This window comes from Odocoileus virginianus, chromosome 23 (assembly GCF_023699985.2).
Source record: "Odocoileus virginianus isolate 20LAN1187 ecotype Illinois chromosome 23, Ovbor_1.2, whole genome shotgun sequence".
Taxonomy (NCBI): Eukaryota; Metazoa; Chordata; class Mammalia; order Artiodactyla; family Cervidae; genus Odocoileus; species Odocoileus virginianus.
The window spans coordinates 25,952,096-25,972,768 of NC_069696.1; the positions used below are offsets into that span (position 1 = coordinate 25,952,096).

General features: G+C 37.6%; 1 protein-coding gene across 1 annotated transcript in view; it reads left to right on the forward strand.

The window, feature by feature from the left end:
* PDE3A (phosphodiesterase 3A) overlaps window positions 1-13,063 on the forward strand; it is a 350,559-nt gene extending 337,496 nt beyond the window's left edge. The window contains exons 15-16 of the mRNA XM_020869501.2: window positions 2,786-3,038; window positions 9,094-13,063. Coding sequence (XP_020725160.2) covers window positions 2,786-3,038; window positions 9,094-9,323 — 483 coding nt within the window. The 3' untranslated portion in view covers window positions 9,324-13,063. The remainder of the gene's footprint in view (window positions 1-2,785; window positions 3,039-9,093) is intronic.
* Window positions 13,064-20,673: the final 7,610 nt, after the last annotated feature.

Sequence of the window (20,673 nt, forward strand, 5' to 3'; positions counted from 1 at the left end):
TAATCTGAGGTTTAAAAAAATGACAAAAATTGAACTAAACCCTGGTGGCTCAGAGGTTAAAGCGTCTGCCTGCAATGCAGGAGACCTGGGTTCGATTCCTGGGTCGGGAAGATCCCCTGGAGAAGGAAATGGCAACCCACTCCAGTATTCTTGTCTGGAGAATCCCATGGACAGAGGAGCCTGGTGGGCTATAGTCCACGGGGTCACACAGAGTCGGACACGACTGAGCGACTTAACTAACTATAAACATAAAACTCTTGAGGTAAAGTTATTAAGTATTTTGATGGGAAAAGGTGTTAAGATAGTGGAATGACCTCAGAAAATATTAGGAATCCCATTGAAATACTCATCAATTTTATCATAATAGAAGCTAGGTTTAAATTTGTATGGATGAATGTATATCAAATTAAGTTCATTTACTTTTCTAATAGTTTATAACAGCAGTACATGAAAAAACTAATAAAAGTAGCATTTTATTTGACACATTACCAACAGAACATGAAGGGATCTTCCCCACATGACCTTACCCCAACCATACTTGAAACCTTGTGTTTGGTGCTGTAAACGTCTCTCATAAGAGGAATCTCGAGGTAGTAGAGATGGGTAAATGACAGGCATCAGTAGTGACCTAAAGGCCAGGAAAGAAGTACAAATATGTACCCTAAGGAAAAACAGTGGTAATAACTCTCTTTAGATACTTAAAAGACTGACATACAAGTTTAGGATTAGGTTTATCGTGATGTTGTACAGCTTAAAGAAGATAAATTATATAAGATACCACAGGATTTGCTTTATTAAAAAAAAAAAAAAACTTCCCTAAAAACAGACATGACTATAGCCAGTCTATAGAAGTTATAAGGAGATAGATTTTAGGTCAATGTCAAAAAGAAATTTGTATTCCCAAAGTCATCCAGAAATAAGATGAGGCCCCTTAGTAAGTAATAAATCACCTTTCACCAAACATATTTAAAGAAAGAATTTTTTTGAGTATTATAGATGGGACTCATAAAAAAAAGGTTTATACTTTCTAGAAAAGATTGTGTTTTCTTGGAACTAATTGATAGTCCTGAAATATTGACTATAGATAAAATGTAAAGAAAAGAAACTTGTAATATTGTGTTTTTTTGCCATCCGTATGTCTTCCTTGGAGAAATGTCTGTTTAGTTCTTTGGCCCATTTTTTGATTGGGTCATTTATTTTTCTGGAATTGAGCTGGAGGAGTTGCTTGTATATTTTTGAGATTAATCCTTTGTCTGTTGCTTCATTTGCTATTATTTTCTCCCAATCTGAGGGTTGTCTTTTCACCTTGCTTATAGTTTCCTTTGTTGTGCAAAAGCTTTTAAGTTTCATTAGGTCCCATTTGTTTATTTTTGCTTTTGTTTCTAAAAGTCTGGGATGTGGGTCATAGAGGATCCTGCTGTGATTTATGTCGGAGAGTGTTTTGCCTATGTTCTCCTCTAGGAGTTTTATAGTTTCTGGTCTTACATTTAGATCTTTAATCCATTTTGAGTTTATTTTTGTGTATGGTGTTAGAAAGTGTTCTAGTTTCATTCTTTTACAGGTGGTTGACCAGTTTTCCCAGCACCACTTGTTAAAGAGGTTGTCTTTTTTCCATTGTATATCCTTGCCTCCTTTGTCAAAGATAAGGTGACCATAGGTTCGTGGATTTATCTCTGGGCTTTCTATTCTGTTCCATTGATCTATATTTCTGTCTTTGTGCCAGTACCATACTGTCTTGATGACTGTGGCTTTGTAGTATAGTCTGAAGTCAGGCAGGTTGATTCCTCCAGTTCCATTCTTCTTTCTCAAGGTTACTTTGGCTATTCAAGGTTTTTTGTATTTCCATACAAGTTGTGAATTATTTGTTCTAGTTCTATTATATATATAGGCATAACCATTGATGATATTTTGGTATAATTCCTTCATTAATGTTGCTGGGTAATTTTGGGCTTTCAATCTGACTTTTTTTCTGAAAGATGAATTAGTTCAACATAAAAACACTTACACAGTAGTACTTATACAGTAGCACTATTAAACATAGAAAAATAATATCACAAACTATAATCACAGAAGACATAATTCAACCCAAAATTGGGATAAACTATTAACTATTAACTTTAATTGAGGAATAAGTTATTTTAAACTTTCTAGCATACAAGGCAAAAAAAAGGCAAACAGGATAGATTATCTGGTAGATATTTATGTCCAGCATTGCCTTTTAAGATGCATTTACATTCTAACTTACACTCTAATATAAGGAACAGTGACTAGTGTGATGAGAGATCATCTACTGAGACATAAACCATTTCTGGTAGTTCCCCTGATCGAAAACCAAACCCTCAAGATTCCCAAAGAGTAAGTAGCAACAAAGCAGTCCTATAGGAACCTTAGTGGGGCTTCCCTGGTGGCTCAGAGGTTAAAGCGTCTGCCTGCAATGCGGGAGACCCAGGTTCGATCCCTGGGTCAGGAAGATCCCCCGGAGAAGCAAATGGCAACCCTCTCCAGTATTCTTGCCTGAAGAATCCCATGGACAGAGGAGCCTGGTGGGCTACAGTCCACAGGGTCTCAAAGAGTTGGACACGACTGAGCGACTTCACTCACTCAGGAATCTTAGTAATTTGGGTAAAATCTTTTAGCAGTCAAGGACAGAGAGAGTTCACACATCAATGCCCAGGTTCTTGCATATTTGCACATTTTAGATGCAGGGTGAATGGTGACTTAATTTGTACTTTATCCTTTCCTTGTGCCTGTCTAGTTAACCGTGTTGCTACACTGCTATTTCCAGGGTGATGAAGAGGCCAGCCTTGGGTTACCAATAAGCCCCTTCATGGACCGTTCTGCTCCTCAGCTGGCCAACCTTCAGGAATCCTTCATCTCGCACATTGTGGGTCCTCTGTGCAACTCCTACGATTCAGCAGGACTCATGCCAGGGAAATGGGTGGAAGACAGTGATGAGTCAGGAGACACGGATGACCCAGAAGAGGAGGAGGAAGAAGCACCAAATGAAGAGGAAACCTGTGAAAATAAAGAATCTCCAAGTAAGTCACAGAACTTTCTCGAATGTGTTTCTCCTAGGACTGTTTTCTTACTTAGGTTCTGGTAAAGTTGATGCTTCTCACGAGTTACCTAGTTGAGTCCTCACATCGTCTACTGCATGGATTATGGATACTCCCCCCTTCCCAAATATGATCATCATAATGGAAATTACAGATTATTATAATATCTATTATATTATATATATAATATATATATATATTATATATAATCTACTATAATATCATGTTCATACAAAAGTATGTTCTCTGTCATGAATTAAAAAAAATAATAATAAGTAGTCAAAGTCTATTTTTCAGAGTATCTTAATGAGTTAGCAGTGAAAGGAATCTCAGGTACCATCTAGACCAACATAGGCTTTTACTGATTTGGTTGGGAAGAGATGCTGAAGTGGTAAGAGGTAGTAATCAGTTACTCATCAAATGTTTATTAAGCACCTACTCTGTGCCAGGCATTTTTCCAGGTACCTAACATAGACCATGGACAAATCAGACCAAAAAAAAAAAAAAATCATTCAGTCCTTGCCCTTTTTAACTTGTGTTTCCAATGGGGTCAGCAGACACTAGGGAAGACTAATCAGTAAATCTATAATATGTTAGATGCTGATAAATACTAGAGTTAAAGAGAATATGAAATATTGCACAGAAAGATTAAAATCATAGACAAGATAGCCATGGAAAGTCTAAATAAGAAAGATATTTTTAAAAAACCAAAACTTTGAAAGAAGCAAGGGAGTGATCCATGGAAATAGTTGTGGACAAATCATTTCAAGGAGAGAGGAAAGCCAGCCACGCAAGGTTCTGCTGTGGGCATTGGCTGGGTGTTCAGAAGCACCAGGAAGACTGGGAGGCTGAAGCAGAGGAAGAGGGTGGGGAGCGGCAGGGGGAGACAGTGGGGACCCAGGTGATAGAGGGTTAGAAGGTAGGGCTCTGCAGAATGGAGTTTGGCTTTTTCTCTGAATAAGCTGGGAAGCCATCAGAGGTTTTGAACAGAAGACTTAGTTGATTCAACTTAACATTTTAACTTGATTGCTTCAACTATTGCATGGAAAATCTTCTGGAGTTTGGGGTGAGCAAGGGTGTAAGCAGGGCAGTGTGTTAAGAGGTTCTTGAAATCATCCAAGTGAGAGATGACTGAGGCATTGGGCCAGGGCAGTGAGAGTAGAGACAATGAGAAGTGGTCACATCTGGTCATTGGTTTCGCAGTGTTTCGTACAGCCGTTCCGATCTCTTCATCTCTTGAAATATTCTCTGCTGTTACTCCTGCCATAGGGACAAGGATAATTAGGAAAAACCAATAACCTTTATAGTGACATTGCACAAATACTGTTCCTGTTTTCATGGAAATATAGTATGCAGTTTCTACCTACCTTCATCAAACACGATCTTACTATTGGTAGTTTTCGAAGCCCTTCCCAAAAATATTACCAGTGAAAGACACCATGATCATTTGCTCCTGTTTTTTAGCAGTCAGGAAAATGCATGACATAGTTCATTTTGGCCATCTAGTAAAGAGATAGTCTAATATGGATATTAACCTATTTCACCCTCATGTAAGTGCCCTGTTGTAAGCTCACATAAGCAGAGAAAAATAACTCATTATTAACCATATGCTGGGTAAAGAGGAGCAAATTTGGTTTTTGGTCAGATTTTTGCTTCAGTTCTTACCCATATATTAATGTTGATACAAAATGAGAAGAAAACCAGATGTTGTTTTTCTTCAGTATTCTATTCTCAAGGTAATTTTATTTTATTCCTCTGATGCTTATAAAAAGATTTCTGTTAAAATTTCTGTGCTGACCTTGGCATTCAGAGTTAGGAGCCAAGATAGGATTCATGGATTATTTATTCATTTTCTCACTTAATAAACATGCATAATTTTCTTTATCACTCAGAGAGCCAGGTAATTTGCTGTCTGACTAAGGACTGGGCAGTTTTTCCACTGTTATTGGAAAGTGTGGTCAGCTTAGCCTCTGGAAAAGCTTTGTTCCCATGGGCCCTACCTGATTGCTATTTGAACTCAAATACATTGAAACAACACACACATAATCTATGCATCAAGAATTAAAGAACCTAGGTTAGGAAATTCAACAGGCTCAATCGGTCAATATTGGCTTTAGTAGCAAATGCTAAATATTCATTTTGTCTCTATTCTATAGAGTTGGGTGGCCATACTGACTCCCAGATTCTAATGTGTTACTCTCCTGACATTCCCTTTTACATCATGCTCACTAAAGCGGGAATGAGAATTCTGTGGATTCCATTTACTAATTGCTTCTAAATGTCTACTGGACACCTTACATTAAAATTTAAGACATCATCAACAATGATTTGATAACCATAGCTTTTGAAAAATTACCTTTGAAGTTTCCTATTATAGCCAAGAAAATGATAAATATTGAGCAGCAGTAGTGTTTAGTAAAATTTGGCCACATGGAATTCTAGAAATGGAGTTGGTGACCACCCAGTTCAGCTGCCTCATTTTACAAAACTCTACAATGAGGCTCAGGAGTTTAACAGACATCCCAAGGTGTATATAGTTTCTGCAGAACCAGAAGTGAAACTCAGACTTCCTCAGTTTTAACTCTATTATTACTGACTCTTAGTAATTTTAATTTCAGGATTCATAATGACTGAGATGGTTAACTTGATTTATCCTAAAATTTAGATTTCAGAAAAAATGTAAATTAAATATGCATTGATAATTTCAGCAATCCGCATAACTTGTAGATCTCTCAGGAAATACAGAATAAAATGTTTCAATATGGTATCCTAGGGAAAGATGGCTTTTTCCCCCACATCATAATTAAATCTGAAAGATTCCTACAGTGAACTAAGAGGTTTCTAATGAAGTACTAAGCTGCATTTAGAATTTGAGCAATGAAAGGACCTTTGTTCTCATTTCAAAAGGTTCCAGTGCTGAACAATTTGGCTCCCAATACAGGCATGTTTTAGACCACCTGCGGACTCTAATCTACGCAAATTTATTTGGTACAGACTCCCTTCTACGTCACCTTATTCAGTTTAATTCCAGAGAGGTTTATTGCTAACATTGAGCAGCCTTAATAAGAGAACAGCTGCTCTCATGGGGGCTGCCCTGAAAGGAAAAAGAGAAAAAATGAGCTTTTGTTAGCTTCTTCCCTGTGAATTCACTGCCATGAATGTGTATAACTTTCAGATGGAATAATCACCTTGAGCAGTAGAGTATGTCCTATGTCTCATTCAAGCCCATCCTTCAGCCAATGATTCACCTGTAAATATCTTGACTCAAAGGATTAGGTTAAAAAGTATGTTAACATGTAAAGATTCTCAACAGTAACTGATTTGAACTTAACTGCAATAAAAATGATGTAGAAATAGACAAGTAGATAACTTTGGTAGAAGAGTAATCTTCAAGGTTTGCTCTTAAATATGAAATAGATGCATATATTTTATTGGTTTCTATAGAAAGAGTTGAGATTGTTTTAAATTTTAGTTTATTTATTTCCCTTGTTAAGAATCTTATAATTGAAGAAAGTGATATTATACTCCATAACGTCTGCGTGTCACTTACCTGGAATGCTTACTCACCCAGTATATTTCGTTCTCATAATTTACACATCCTTTGGGAAAAGTCTTATCTATTCCTCACAGGCTGAGTATCTGATGTTGCCATACTTTGATGTGTCAGAGAGAAATTGTGCTGCATATTCTTAAAAATGACAAGGAAGACTTTCTTCAGGACTCTTGTAATAGGAAGGAGACATTAGACTCAACTGATTGAAACAGAGGCGGGAAAGTTTTTACACACTGGGATGAGGTGGTAATAAAGGTACTGGAGGACCTTAGAGGGGAGTTGGTCCATGTGATTCGGCCACTTGTGTCCGTTAATTGATTCTTCTTGAAGTTAGGCTCCTTCCCTCCCATGGAGATGTGAGGGAAGGGACCCTGTCTTTCTGAATAATTGCATTTCAAAGGATTGGCTTTCAGGTTCTTGAGAAAAAAGTTTCCTGGGTTGTCAAACTAGCGAGGCTGGGAAACTTATCTACACTACGTAGGAGCAGAGCAAGAAATTGCAGTTACAAGTTTTATAAAGTAGATGCTTTAAGACAAAAAGAGATCTGGGTCCTAGAGTCTGGAAGAAACCTGTCTGAAGTTTAATGAACATGAGGGAAACATTAAGGCTCTCTTGATCTCTATAGGTCTATCATAAAATGTAGCATGCATATTTCAGTTTCGGTCTTCTAGGCCCTCTCTCCTGTAGATGGTAAGCGCCTTCAAGGCAGACTCTGAGACTCATTGGTTTTTGTTTCTATAACATCCAGAAAACTGTCTATCAGTTCCTGTGTGTTGTGTTCAGTTGCTAAGTCGTGTTCCACTCTTTACGACCCCCGTGGACTGTAGCCCACCAGGCTCCTCTGTCAATGGGGTTTCCCAGGCAAGAATACTGGAGTGGGTTGCCATTTCCTTCTCCAGGGGACCTTCCTCACTCAGAGATCAAACTCTCATCTCCCGCGTCTCCTGCATTGCAGGTGGATTCTTTACCACTGAGCCACCAGGGAAGCCCTGCTTGTCAGTTAGTAGGTGGTAAATATAAGCTTATTTGTATCATGAATAATATAATATAGAAAATATTTTTTTAATTCTTGCTTATGGCTACCTGTATCCATTGCCCCTGTCATTCATTCAACTAATTTCCCTATGTGTCTCTATGGTTCAAAAGCAACTTAATATCCTTTTTCTGAACTGTTTTTAAAATTGATCTTAACATTTTATAAAGTACAAGAAAAAATGTATAATAAAATTGTTGAAGGAATCATCAGCATTTCCACAAAAATTTTGGTTGATTGCATATCTCATAGCCATCGGCTTTGCCTGTTGTTACTATTTGTTTCTTTTTCCTTCCAGATTATACATGGTAAATCATTACTATTTCATTAAGTACCCTCAAGTTGCTTGCAGATCATCCTGGTAACTTGTATTGTTAACTCTTTAATATAGTCTTAAATCAGAATTTCCTGTGAACCACTTTTTCTTACCTTTATTATCACTTTATTATGTCAACACTTTACCATTTACTTGGTGCTGCAGAACATAAGCTAGGAAGAACATAATTCAATTAGTAAAACTTCTGTCCATGGAGAAGTTTACAGTCCAACGTGAGAATCTTTGCCTAACTTCCAAATTCTCAACCTGTGTCTAAAATGATCACTCAAAAGAAGGCACATTATAATCTGGTTGCTTAGACAAGAACAGCTGCCTGCAGTCTCTGCTTGGAGATTTGCCAGTCCCTGCATGTTCAACATATTCCTCAAATCTGCTTCTCGCCTATTGTCCACTTTCGCCCTTCATCCTGTCACTCACCTGTTCACATCAGAAAGCTCAGAGTTGTCTATGATTCCTCCCTTTTTTCCTTACAGTTGCCAAGTCCTATTGATTATACCTCACAAATGTATCTTACATTTACCTATGCATCTTCATTTCCATTATCCCCATCCTAGTCCAAGCCACCACCATCATGAAACATCCTTCCAGCTAAGTCATTTCCCTCTCTTCCTGCCATGTTTCAAAGACTTTGTACAACTCAGTATAATTGTCCCTATTTGCTTACTCGCTATCTTCCCATTGGACTCAAAGCTCGCTGCTTGAAGAGTTTGAAATTAATTTTTTTAGTCCACAGGAAGCATAACAGTACTATCAAAAGTGTCTTTTAAAAAAAAGCTTTTATGAGGTGAATTGGTTGACAAAGCAAAGAACGATGTGACAAGAAATTATCCCAATAATCTAAGTGGAAATCTTGAGAGCCTGAATGGGGTGGGAGTAATAATTCCAAGATACAAACAGAACCTTGTATTGGATATTACCAGATGTTAAATACTGTGCACAGTATGTCTCAATGATACATTAATGCTTCTTGCCACCTTCCTCTTATTTCCCCACTCTCAAAAATGATTAGCATGATACACATGTCAAGTGTATACATGTCATTTGGTACTTAACTCCTATGAATAAGATGGAAAAACGGCCATGTACTTAACACACAAATTTGGTGCTTTCTCAGGAAAGAAAATTTTCAAAAGGAGGAAAGTCTACTGTCAAATAACTCAGCACCTCCTGCAGAACCACAAGATGTGGAAGAAAACTATTGAGGAAGAGCAGCGTTTGGCGGGCATAGAGGACCAGTCCCCCCAGCAGCATCCCTCAGAACAGATCCAGGCCATCAGGGAAGAAGATGAAGAAAAGGGGAAGCAGAAAGGAGAGGAGGCCCCAGCCCCGAAGCCAAACCAGTGACAATGGGTAGAACGAGCTATGTTTCCAAACAGAGTTACTTGTCACACAGACTCTTTTCAAGCCAGCACAACACTTAGACACAACACTGTAGAAATACAAGAAGATGGGCAAATGGCTACGGCATTTGGGGATTCTTCGCGTTTTGTGTGTTTATTTTTACAGTGAGGTACAGGATTTAAAAAACTCTTGCTCAGAGAAGCTTTCACATTGTAACACCAGCTTCCAAGGATTTTTTTTTTTTTAAAGGAAGAAGTATATACGTGTGTGTGTATATAAGCTCTCACGTAGATCCATGTAAAACATATTCACAGACACACATGCAAACACACAGACACTCTGAAAGCTGCGATTCCTGGCCCCACAATTTAGTAACATTCGTATTAAGATATATAGTGGTCACTGTGATATACTAAATCATAAAGGAAAAAAAAATGAAGGAAAACAAATCACAAAAGGAGATCGTGCGGCTTAGCCCAGAAACAGTACAGCAAATGAAGTTATGACTAAGGAGCGTTTGCTCTTAGTCCTGAGGGATGAAGGTTCCAGAGCATTGGTTGAATTCTGATACATCCTGCCAACATTGTAGGTGTGTGTGTGAGATAGAAGTGATGCTCAGGTGTATGTACGTTTGTGTGCACCTAAAGAGAGAATTGGCTTTGGTCGTTCACAGCATGGCTGCAGCAGACAACTCAGCACAGGTGAACAAACAGGATGAAGTGTGCTCTGGAGTGTCTCCGCCTCTATTTAGCTTCAGCTGAAGCCCCTTTGCAGATGGAGGGAATTAGCAGGATGAGGGACAGGGCCACAGGTCTGCTTCTCCTGCTGTCACCAGCCTTAAGCCCGGAAGACTGAGGCATTTTCCAGTCTAGTCGCCGAATGAATGTATAGGAGCTGTTTGTGAGTATGTCTGTCATTCACCCAAGATCAATTCACCATGGAAGGGGATGGCATTCTTTACACAGAAACACCTCAGAAGGAGCTGGAGTCAGGTCTTTTCATCAGGTGAGAATTCTAAAAGGTAATCAGAGAAGACCTGGGAAATGACTCTTCACTAGGCTCTCCCATGTCTTAATTTGCTGCAAAGTGTGTGGTAGAAAAAGAAAGGAAGGCAAACAGAAACCTACTCTGGGATAGATGGTGAGAGATGAAGGGGAAATTTTTCAACCTAGGGTTTGGTATTTATTGACATAGTGAAAGCCTGATTCTTGGTGGCTGTTGAAGGTTGACTTTTAGTTGGCTAAAGTTGCATGGACAACCCTGTTGTACTCCATGAGGTGTGTGATGGGGTGGCTTATGTCTGCAACCTGGCCCATTGTCATGTTTCTTTTGGCAGGGAGGACTCAAGAGGGATTTGGGGGGATTGGGCCTATCATTGAAAGTCTTTTTTTGTTTGTTTTTGGTTTATCTACACTTGTTTATGCTGTGAGCCAAATCTCTATTTAAAAAGTTGATACTCACTTTCAATATTTTATTTCATATTATTATATATTTGTCATTAATAGTTACCTTGATGTAAATATAAAGATTTGTTTGTGTTTCTGTAGATAGTTAACTTTTTTTTAAAGGGAAAAGGGAAACAATTTTATAAAGTTCTATTTTAATCACCATTTTTATACATTGGAGCTATCTCCAAGCCCAGTAAGAGTGATGGTTCATTTGCATGAGGTCTATGAACACCCACTCATCTACCTGTTCTAATTTAAATAATCATCTGATACAGTTATCTTATGCCAATTAAATGAGGATGCTGCAAACAACGTTTATTCACTAGTAAGTAACTTCGGGTAACTCTTGGATCCGTGTCTCCCTAGCAAAAGACCGTCTTAATCCTGAATGTTTATAATCAGTGTCCCTTTCTTCCCAAGACTTTTTGCTTATAACTTTTCCTTCAGTACAGTACTATAGTTAAGCCTGTTCATCATGTAAACAACCTTAGCTTCAAGTAAATCTAGCTTGTAATTCCTACTTTTTATTTCTTCTAAAATCATAGAAAAGAGTGTTTACATTGAAATGCCTTTGTTTCTCATGAATGGATACTCTTCCCTTCTAAAACAATGATTATACAATAATCCATGGGATTCTTAAAGTAAGGCAAAGATAGTACAATCAAACATAAAGTTTCAAGGCAACTTTCCCAATAAGTAGGAAAATATGAAAATGATCAAATGGATGTAGATTCTACCTAAATGAGATTATTTTTTTTCTGGTTAATACCAGGTCTTCATTATTTAGGACTTACTGAGTTTTTTTTTTCCCCTTGTATTGCCTGTCTGTCCCTATGTTTGCAAAACTTACTGTGAGTCAAATACATTTGCCAAGCAAATTTAACTATTTTCCTTTCGTTGCAAATAACAGAAGGATTTAGAAAAGCACTTATATTCACATACCTCTTGTATCTAATTACTTAACAAAGCTAATCTTTCCCCCTGCTCCAAATGCCATAAATATAAAAGTGAAGGGAAAGAAATAGGTGCTGAGGAGGCAGCAAAATACTTCTGAATCCATAACCGTGTATTGGTGGTTTCATCAAAGCTCCAGTGTAGGTAACCCCAAGTAGGAGCCAACCTGGGTGCCAGAGTAAAGGTCTAAGCATGTGGCCTGACTTTCGTTTTGTTTGGAGTACATGAAATAATGATAGCCAAAGCAGTGAGAACCTCTTCATTTCAGAAATGTGCTCATCAGTCCAGGCAGATTAACCATTTGTTCTTCCAAGATAAATTGCCCATGTGTTAAAGCTAAAAGTCAGTTCAAAAAAAGGAATGGAGATTCATCAAGTGTGTGACTTTCATACACCCCCCACCTACATCCCAAAGGATGCCGAGGGCCGTGAAAAGATACTTTCTGCTAGTGATGGTCTCCCTGTCCTTGGTGACAGCAATATTACAGTGTTCCCTTCCAGCTCTAAAGCTTACTTCCTGTGGTGCCAGTGTATTTGTTGCAATTTACTACATTTTTATATGAGCCTAATTATAGGTGCCATTAGATAAACTCAGGTCTTACAAAGGAAGGAATGTCTAGCCCTCTTACGGAAAAGGAGAATTGTATGGCCAGCTATGAAGTTAATGGTAGGAAATGTAGGAATTGGTGACCTTGATGCTTGTGGTTGCTCTCTGTTCAGTAAAAGACCAGGTATACTAAATGTGTCACCAATATCATTTCCTGCATGCTGATAGAATGTCTTTCTGGTTATCAATCTAAGCCAACCCTGAGGATATATTGTTTCCTTAGTGAAAACACCATGTTAGCATAGTTTAAAACTATAATTTGTTTTTGTAATTTACATAAGACCTGGTTTTGCTCTTAGTCGAAAATGAAGACAGTAGCTCTGTGCAGGGATTTATCTATGTTGGTCTTCATCTGAAAAGTAAAGGAATTTCCTCATGTTTAAGAAAATATCTACTTTCTAAACACAAAAATCCCCATTATGTCTATTCTGTTTTGATGGAATTCCAGAACAAATCCTAACCATTGCAGTCCCAGTAAAACTAAAGATAAGGCATTATATGTCAAGTAGGCTACATTGCACGTCTGTATTGCCATTTCCTCAACGCCCTTGCCTCTCTAAGATTTGCAGTGTCCCTGTCACCTTCCCAGAGAACTTTCATTGAAGGTAAAAGCTGTGCAAAAGGCATGAGACTCAGGCCTATTCTTTGTTTAAATGATGAAAAAATATAAATTATTTTCTAAGTAATAAAGATATGAAAATTATCATTGTAAATAAAGTCTCAAGTTTGAAACAACTGCTTTACGAACGTGAACTATTTGTGTTATGGACAATGGCAAATGATGAGTCAAAAAAAAAACATTTCTTTTCTGCTTTAGGAGATATCTTGGATGCTTTCATGTTAGTATAGGGATCTCCACTGTCCTTGTCATTTACAAAATTTCTAAAATAATAGTGAACGCCACAATAAGGGTCTTATAATCCTACTCTTCCATTCTAAGTCTGATTCCTTCTTAATACTTTTCCTTTTTTCAAACTGGCAGAAGACTCCAGTAAAACAGAGTCTGTACGCTTTCATAGTCTAGAGTGAATATAATTCTCCATGTAATAATCAGCTAGTGAATGTGGGGGGAAAAAAATCAATAAAATTTCAAATGCTAATAGCTCACCTCCTGATATTTGAGTACTACAATGTCTGTGTACTCTCAGACCAAATTGAATTCCTTTCATCTGCCTTCTGTCCTAATATGCAGCAGAATACTGCATAACCATTGCTCTAGGTCATTCATTTCTCTCATGATTTCTCTATGAAATAAAAGCATGACCTTGCTGATACTGTCTGTCCACCCAAATGGAACTCTAGGAGACCAGGGTCTTTCCTGGTGGTTCAGTGGTTAAGACCCCATGCTTCCAGTGCAGGGGGGCGTAGTGTGGGTTCATTCCCTGGTCAGCAAAGAAAGATCCCACGTGCTGCCCTGCATGACCACACGCTCCCTACCACCTGCCAAAATAGAACAATTGGCCATTTTAGGCGACAGACATTCTGGAACTAAACTATGTTTAGCATTTCTAATCAGAGGGAAATATACCAGTTTTAGGTCTTATATTCATTTGTTCCTCCAGAAAATACTCAAATTCTTATTGTGAATTTGGGGATAAAGTAATTAACTATAAGCACTGAGTCAAACTATAAGCAGTGTATTAGATAATGAATTTAAATTGAGGTTTGCATAAGTATTTGTGGTTTCTCACTAGTGAGCCATGGCTTGAGAAGAACAAGGATGTGTTTTTCAATCTATATTATGCACCAGAGATGTTAGCTAATTTGTGAGGCCATGTAGCATTTCATTTGTTAAAATGATGCTGCTTTTACCTCATCTGAACTGATCTTTTGTTCACACTATCAAATCATTCTAACAGCAGGTTAACAATGGTGACAAAAAATAATTGAATGTTTTGTTGCTAAATGTGTCTGAATATAGAAAACTGAAGATTAAGGTGTTATTTAGTTGGTGAAACTCAATATCATGATCCAAAAAATACTGATCTGGTATAAGTTGTTTTTATATTCCATACGGTAAGACTATATGGAATTTTGACATGTGCTTAGGACTCTTATGAATCCAAATTCCCCATCTAAAGGCAGCTAGTTATTTTCCCTGTCATACTTATAAGGTTGATTATATTGATAGGCATTGGTATCATGGGTTTCTACTTCCCTGAGGAGTTGTGGAGCAAAGAAGAAAAGGCAAGCCTTATTATTGATAAGAATACTGAATATGTCCACGTTCAGACAAATTTTCTCAATTGTTTCACATTAAGAAGTGATTCTTTAATCATGCACATAATTCAAACAAAAAATGCTTCAAAGAGAATAATATTAAATCATCATACATACCTACTATCAAGAATATTAAATTTCAGTATTTGAAACAAAACTTTTAACACTTCTAATCAATTAAAACAAAACCCACAAAATGATATTTCATAGTGTAGAGATGCTAAATGTTTTGATATAATCAGAACTACTATTATGTAATAGAAAACTAGAAAAAAATATTTAATTCTTTTTCCAATACCCTGTATGCCTCAGGGAGGAAAATATTTTATGAAGAGTCTAATAAATACATGAAATAGATAAAAATAAATTTAGTTCCCATAATTTAATTAGATTTAGGGTATAGAGTCTGAATTATCCCAAGAAAGAGAAATGAATTATCTAGCAATTTGTCATGGTTTAGGTTGTTTTAAGATAAATGTTAGTCACTCAGGTGTGCCCAATTCTGCGACCCCATGGACTGCAGCCCACCAGGCTCCTCTGTACATGGGATTTTCCAGGCAAGGATACCGGACTGGGTTGCCATTTCCTTCTCCAGGGGACCTTCCTGACCCAGGGATCAAACCAGAGTCTTCTGCACTGCAGGCAGATTACCAACTGAGCTGGGAGGGAAGTCCTTGTTTTAAGATAAATGATTTACCAATGTAGATTGTATTTCACTAAATTCTAACACAGTTAAGAACCCAAATACTTATCTTCATTACTGAGAAAAATTAAATCTTACTAATCTTTCACAGAGTAAGCACTGACCAATCAATAAACCACACACACTGCATTCATCTGCCAAGACTGATCAAATGGTAGGTTAAAATTTGAAATTCACAAATATAAAAGTAATTAAAAACATATTTTTAAAGCATAAATGCTTTATAATTTTGGTGTCAGTAGAAATACCTATTTCAAATGAAACACACAAATTTTGACCAAAAAAAAGTCAAATTATAGGGGAAAAGTATAACTTTTCTCCAATTTTACTTGTCTAGCTCAAAATTTGTACAGGAAAAAATCCATCAGAAATTCTCTTCTCCCGTGATAAGGAGAAAGAGGACTTTCACCTCGTTTTAATGCACCACACCTAGTTTCGTCATGCAGCCCAATGGTACTAAAAACAAAACAAAAAAAAAGCAGTGGATTGGGAGTGAACACTGCATAAAACTTGAAGGCTCATCACCAGGACCCCTCTCCATCTTTTTTGTGGCAAACCAATTTAGTTCTTAGTTACTCTAGAGCAAAGGGACTGAATGGATCCATATTTCAACCCTGACTTCCTTTCACAATCAGCACTTACACACACGTTTTGCAATGTGAACTAGCCCTTAGCTGCTTGAATACTTTTTGAAGGGAGGGATTTTTTTTTTTATTCTAGTAATTTTTCTTGCTATATAATAACAGAATATTCATATAGTTTAATGTGAAATTAAAAGTAATTATCTAAAGATGTTTTCTTTGTGTATATCAGTTGTTAGTTGATAGAATTTTCCATCACTTTTCTTTTGAAAATTGATCATATTTATGACTCAAAAATGCATATTATACCAGATATTTCATTTTAGCTATGTATAAGCATAATCCAGTACTACAGTATTTCTATCTTTAAATAACAACCCTGACATACCTATTTATCACCTGTCAGTGGAGTTTCAATGGCTTGATGTTAAGTATATATTTGTTAATTAGTTTTAAAAAAATCACTATTTTAATACTCTGTAAAATATGTGCATGGGATATTTTGCTATATTTGCTTAACTGGTGCAGTTTTTGCCATTTATGAATGTCAGTTCATTTCCTAATACATTCTCACAGAAGAATGCATACCATTTCTATTTCAACAAGAATAGTGTGTTAGTTGACAAGCACTGGAAATAAATTATCTCTAATTCCAATTACCCCCTAATATTTCTTCCTACAGATTTTTTTGTCATACAAATCACAAAATGAAATTGGTGCTCTTTCAGATATTCTGAAATTCACAATGCAAAATAATGAAAACAGGACTCTCCCTGGCTTTTTATAATAATATTAAGATATGCAACTGAAAGAACTTTAATTCAGAGTATTTTGGGTTTTGACTGGTTTGGTTAAATTGATTTGGGTTTTGGTGTTAAAATATGTTGTGATTCTTGGTGGGGCAGTTGCTCTGATCAGTAATTACCTCTTCCTGACAAAAACTTTCATTGGAAAGTTCAAATTAGCATGTCCCAAATATTTGTCTCTATATTATTTTTAAACCAGAGAGTATTGGATTAATTTAATTTAGTATTCCTAAAAAGCAATATTTTCAAATAACTACCAAAGTAACACTGTAAGGGATGTCATTTGTACATGATGATTTTTAACAATGTAATGCTCATCAATCTTGACCAACCTGAATATGTTTGTTAATAACTTTCCAAATTTATCAACTTTTAAAAACAAGAGAATGAGGCATTGAACTTAAGTGATCATTTTGCAGTTGAAATAAATCTTGTCTTCTCACCTGTATCTTGCACTTAATATATGTAGCAATACTTTGTATTGTCCTATAACAAGTATTTGTTAAGTGACTTAGTTAATGACTGATAAATGTTTTGTAAAAAGTAGGATCTGTACAGAAAAAAAAAATTAGATAAATTGTATTTATTTTTATTATTTTTTAGCTTAAGACACTATAATGATGCTCCTTTTTGGCCAGAATTACTGGAAGTGCCTCTTGGTTTTATATATATATATATATAAATGTTATAGTAAATATATACTCAAAATTATTAGAATTGTGTCACAGATGATTGATGTGGATGTTACAATGTGAAGACAATGTATAATATAAATATTCTGTGGTATCATGTATGATGTAGTCATTTCTATAACCAAAGCCCTCCATTTAGTTTCAAAGGCATCCTTTCTTCTCATATTCAAACACAGTAGCCTGTACCCAGCCTACACTGTAATGATGCATTTAACCTTTCTACAACTTCCAAGGACTCCTGGAGACTTCCATTCCCATGGTCACATACCTCTTCCTAACAGCGATGAATTCTTGGCTGCATTAATCATCATCTAACTTTCTTCAGCTAAACTTATAGACACCCAAGATATCTACCCTCTAATCCCTGAGAAACTGTAAACATGTTAAACTGCTGTATCCTTTCTCTAACTGAATATTTAGCACCAAAACCAAGATAACCAGATTTCTGATAGTTAGCTTCCAAGTCCTATAAAATACACAGTGCTGCCATTTATACCATGAATGCCACAACTTATCCTAGACTGTCTATGAATGTCCAGTATACGGGAGTATTTGTTGTACAGATTCAGAATTGGTTTTGTTCTGTGTAGATGAAAAGTTTACAAAACTTTGAATGATTTGAAAACACTCAAATAGAGTTCTCTGGAACAAACAAAAGCAAAATGCAATTTCTATTCAAAGTTCCCAAGGAATCAATTCTTCAGTCTATACAGATCAACTTCCCCATTACCTATGAAACAAAATTCAAATGTCTAAGCATGTTATATTCAAAGCTCCCTTCACTCTGGCCTCAAACCTTTCCCCCATTTAAAGGAACAAGCTATTTATTATTTATATTTCTATATCTTAGACAAATCAACTTAGCAGAATATTTTCACACTCTGTATAGATACATTATCTTTCTCCCTTTATGCCTACACTCACATACACAACACCCACACACAAATGCTTCCAACTACACACAACACAACAGGACTAGATTGACTATGTTGTCTTGAGTTCTGCACTCTATCCCTCTCCCAATTCTCTTATGGTGATACTCTGGTCCTCACAGAAAGGAGATAATAAGTAGGTAGTCCAATCTTAACTTTCATCTTCTTCTTGCATTAGGTGCTACCAAACTGGCCTTAGATAAGGAAAAGTTAAGTTATGTGATGGGGTAAGGATAATAGGTAAATTATAATGAAGCCTGAGATCCAGGCCAGAGGAGAGGGTTGGCCAAGGTCACAGCCTAAAATAGCCTCTGAGAGCAGCTCAGTATGTGGGCATCCTAATCCACACCTGGTCCAAGTCTACAGATCAGTCCTGCTCCCACTGAGCCACATGAGGTGGAGCTTGGGAAATGGGGACCACATCCTGACCAATGAAAAAATAAAATTAGTTCTTACATAATTAGAAAAACTTCTTCCCATTTGACTGGTTTTAAGCAACAGTCTTGCTGCTTTTAAATCCTGGAACCACTCCATGTCCAGGTCATTCTTACACCATTACTGGCTTAAGAAAGGAGACCCAGTGTTTTCCTGGTGGTTCAGCAGTAAAGAATTCTGCCAATTCTCTCCCTGTCTCGCGCAGGAGACACAGGTTCCATCCCTGATCCAGGAATATCTCACATGCGGCAGAGCCTGTGTACCCTAGAGCCCATGCTCCACAACCAGAGAAGCCACCACAATGAGAAGCCTGCACATCGCAGCTGCAGAATAGCCCCCACTCGTGGCAACTAGAGAAAACCACTTGCAGCAACAAAAACCCAGCACAGCCAAATAATAATAATAGATAGCTCTTAAAAAAATAAAGACCCAGGTCCACCTCTGCTGGAATCGGACAGATGCAAAGAGTTGTTGAGTGGCCCGTGCTGTTTGCTGGGATCACCTGGGCTCCAGGACCAGACAGAGCTGGATGGGAGAGGGGACTGTTGCTTCACACTTTGTAGTTACAGTCAGGAGATGGAATAGCTCCCCCTCCATTGTCAGAGTGACTGGCTTTTCCCCACCAGATGCCAAGGGTGAATTCATAGAAGGCCTGGACTCTATCCTTCAAGGACTTCAAAGTAGATAAAGATGATATATTCGTTTTCTATTTCTGCCATAAGAAATTACCACAAAGTTCGTAACTTAAAACCAGGCAAACTTATTAGCTTGCAGCTCTGTCAGAAGTCCGGATGGGCTTGGCTGGACTCTACTTTGGGTCTCTCACAAGACTGAAATCAAGTGTTTGCCAGCCTGGCCTCTTTTCTGAAGTGTCTAGAATCATTCAGCTTGTTGGCAGAATACAGTTCCTTCCAATTACAGGGCTGAGGTTCCGTTTCTTTGCTGACATTCCTCTGGGAACTTCTCTTCGCTTCTCAGTTCCTCTGAGCATTGCCCCTCTCACCCAGCTCCCATTCTACCATCAGACTAGCACTGGCATATGATTCCATCTGATATTCTGCAGCTTTCTAATTTCTGCTGCTGCTGTTGCATTCTTTCTTACTCCAGCTCCTGAAAGTTTTCTGCTTTTAAGGATCCATGTGATTACCTTAGATCCAAATCATCCAAGCTCGTCTCCCTATATTAAGATCTTTAACATGAATTACATCTGAAAACCCTTTTGCCATGTGGAAATGAATGTTAGTGGCTCAGTCACGTCTGACTCTTTGTGACTCCATGAACTATAGCACCACCAGGCACCTCTGCCCATGGAATTCTCCAGAGAAGGATACTGGAGTGAGTTATGCAACCATACCCTCCTCCAGGGTTTCTTCCCAACCCAGGGGTCGAACCTGGGTCTCCCGCATTGCAGGCAGTAGTCTGCATTGCAGGCAGATTCTTTACCATTGAACATATTTACAGTTTCTTAGGGACTAGAGGGTAGGTATCTTTGATGGCTATGATTTTATCTTCCACAAATCATGAAAAGAATGAGGAACACAGTTAAGATAATGAAGGCATATGGAACACACAGCTGTTCCAAATCACGGAAGCTCATGTCCGTAATGAAACTGGTAAAAAGCCAGCAGTGATAGAGGTGAAAGAGGGACAGGCCCAGTCTTGGGAACTTTGGAACAGTCTATTGAAAATAAGCTGTTGGGGGGACTCCAATCAAGATGGTGTATTACAAGGACACAGAGTTCACCTCCTCTCACAAATACATCAAAAAATGCACCTACACATGGGACAGTTCTCACAGAATACCTACTGAACACTGGCAGAAGATCTCAGAAGCCTAGAAGTGCAAGAATGATCTCCACATAACTGGGTAGGAGGAAATAAAAAAAAAATCTGGGAAGGGACCTGCCCCACTGGGAGAGAGCTACAAAAGAGGAAATATTCTTGCACCCTGGGAAGATCCCCTCACCATGTGGAGA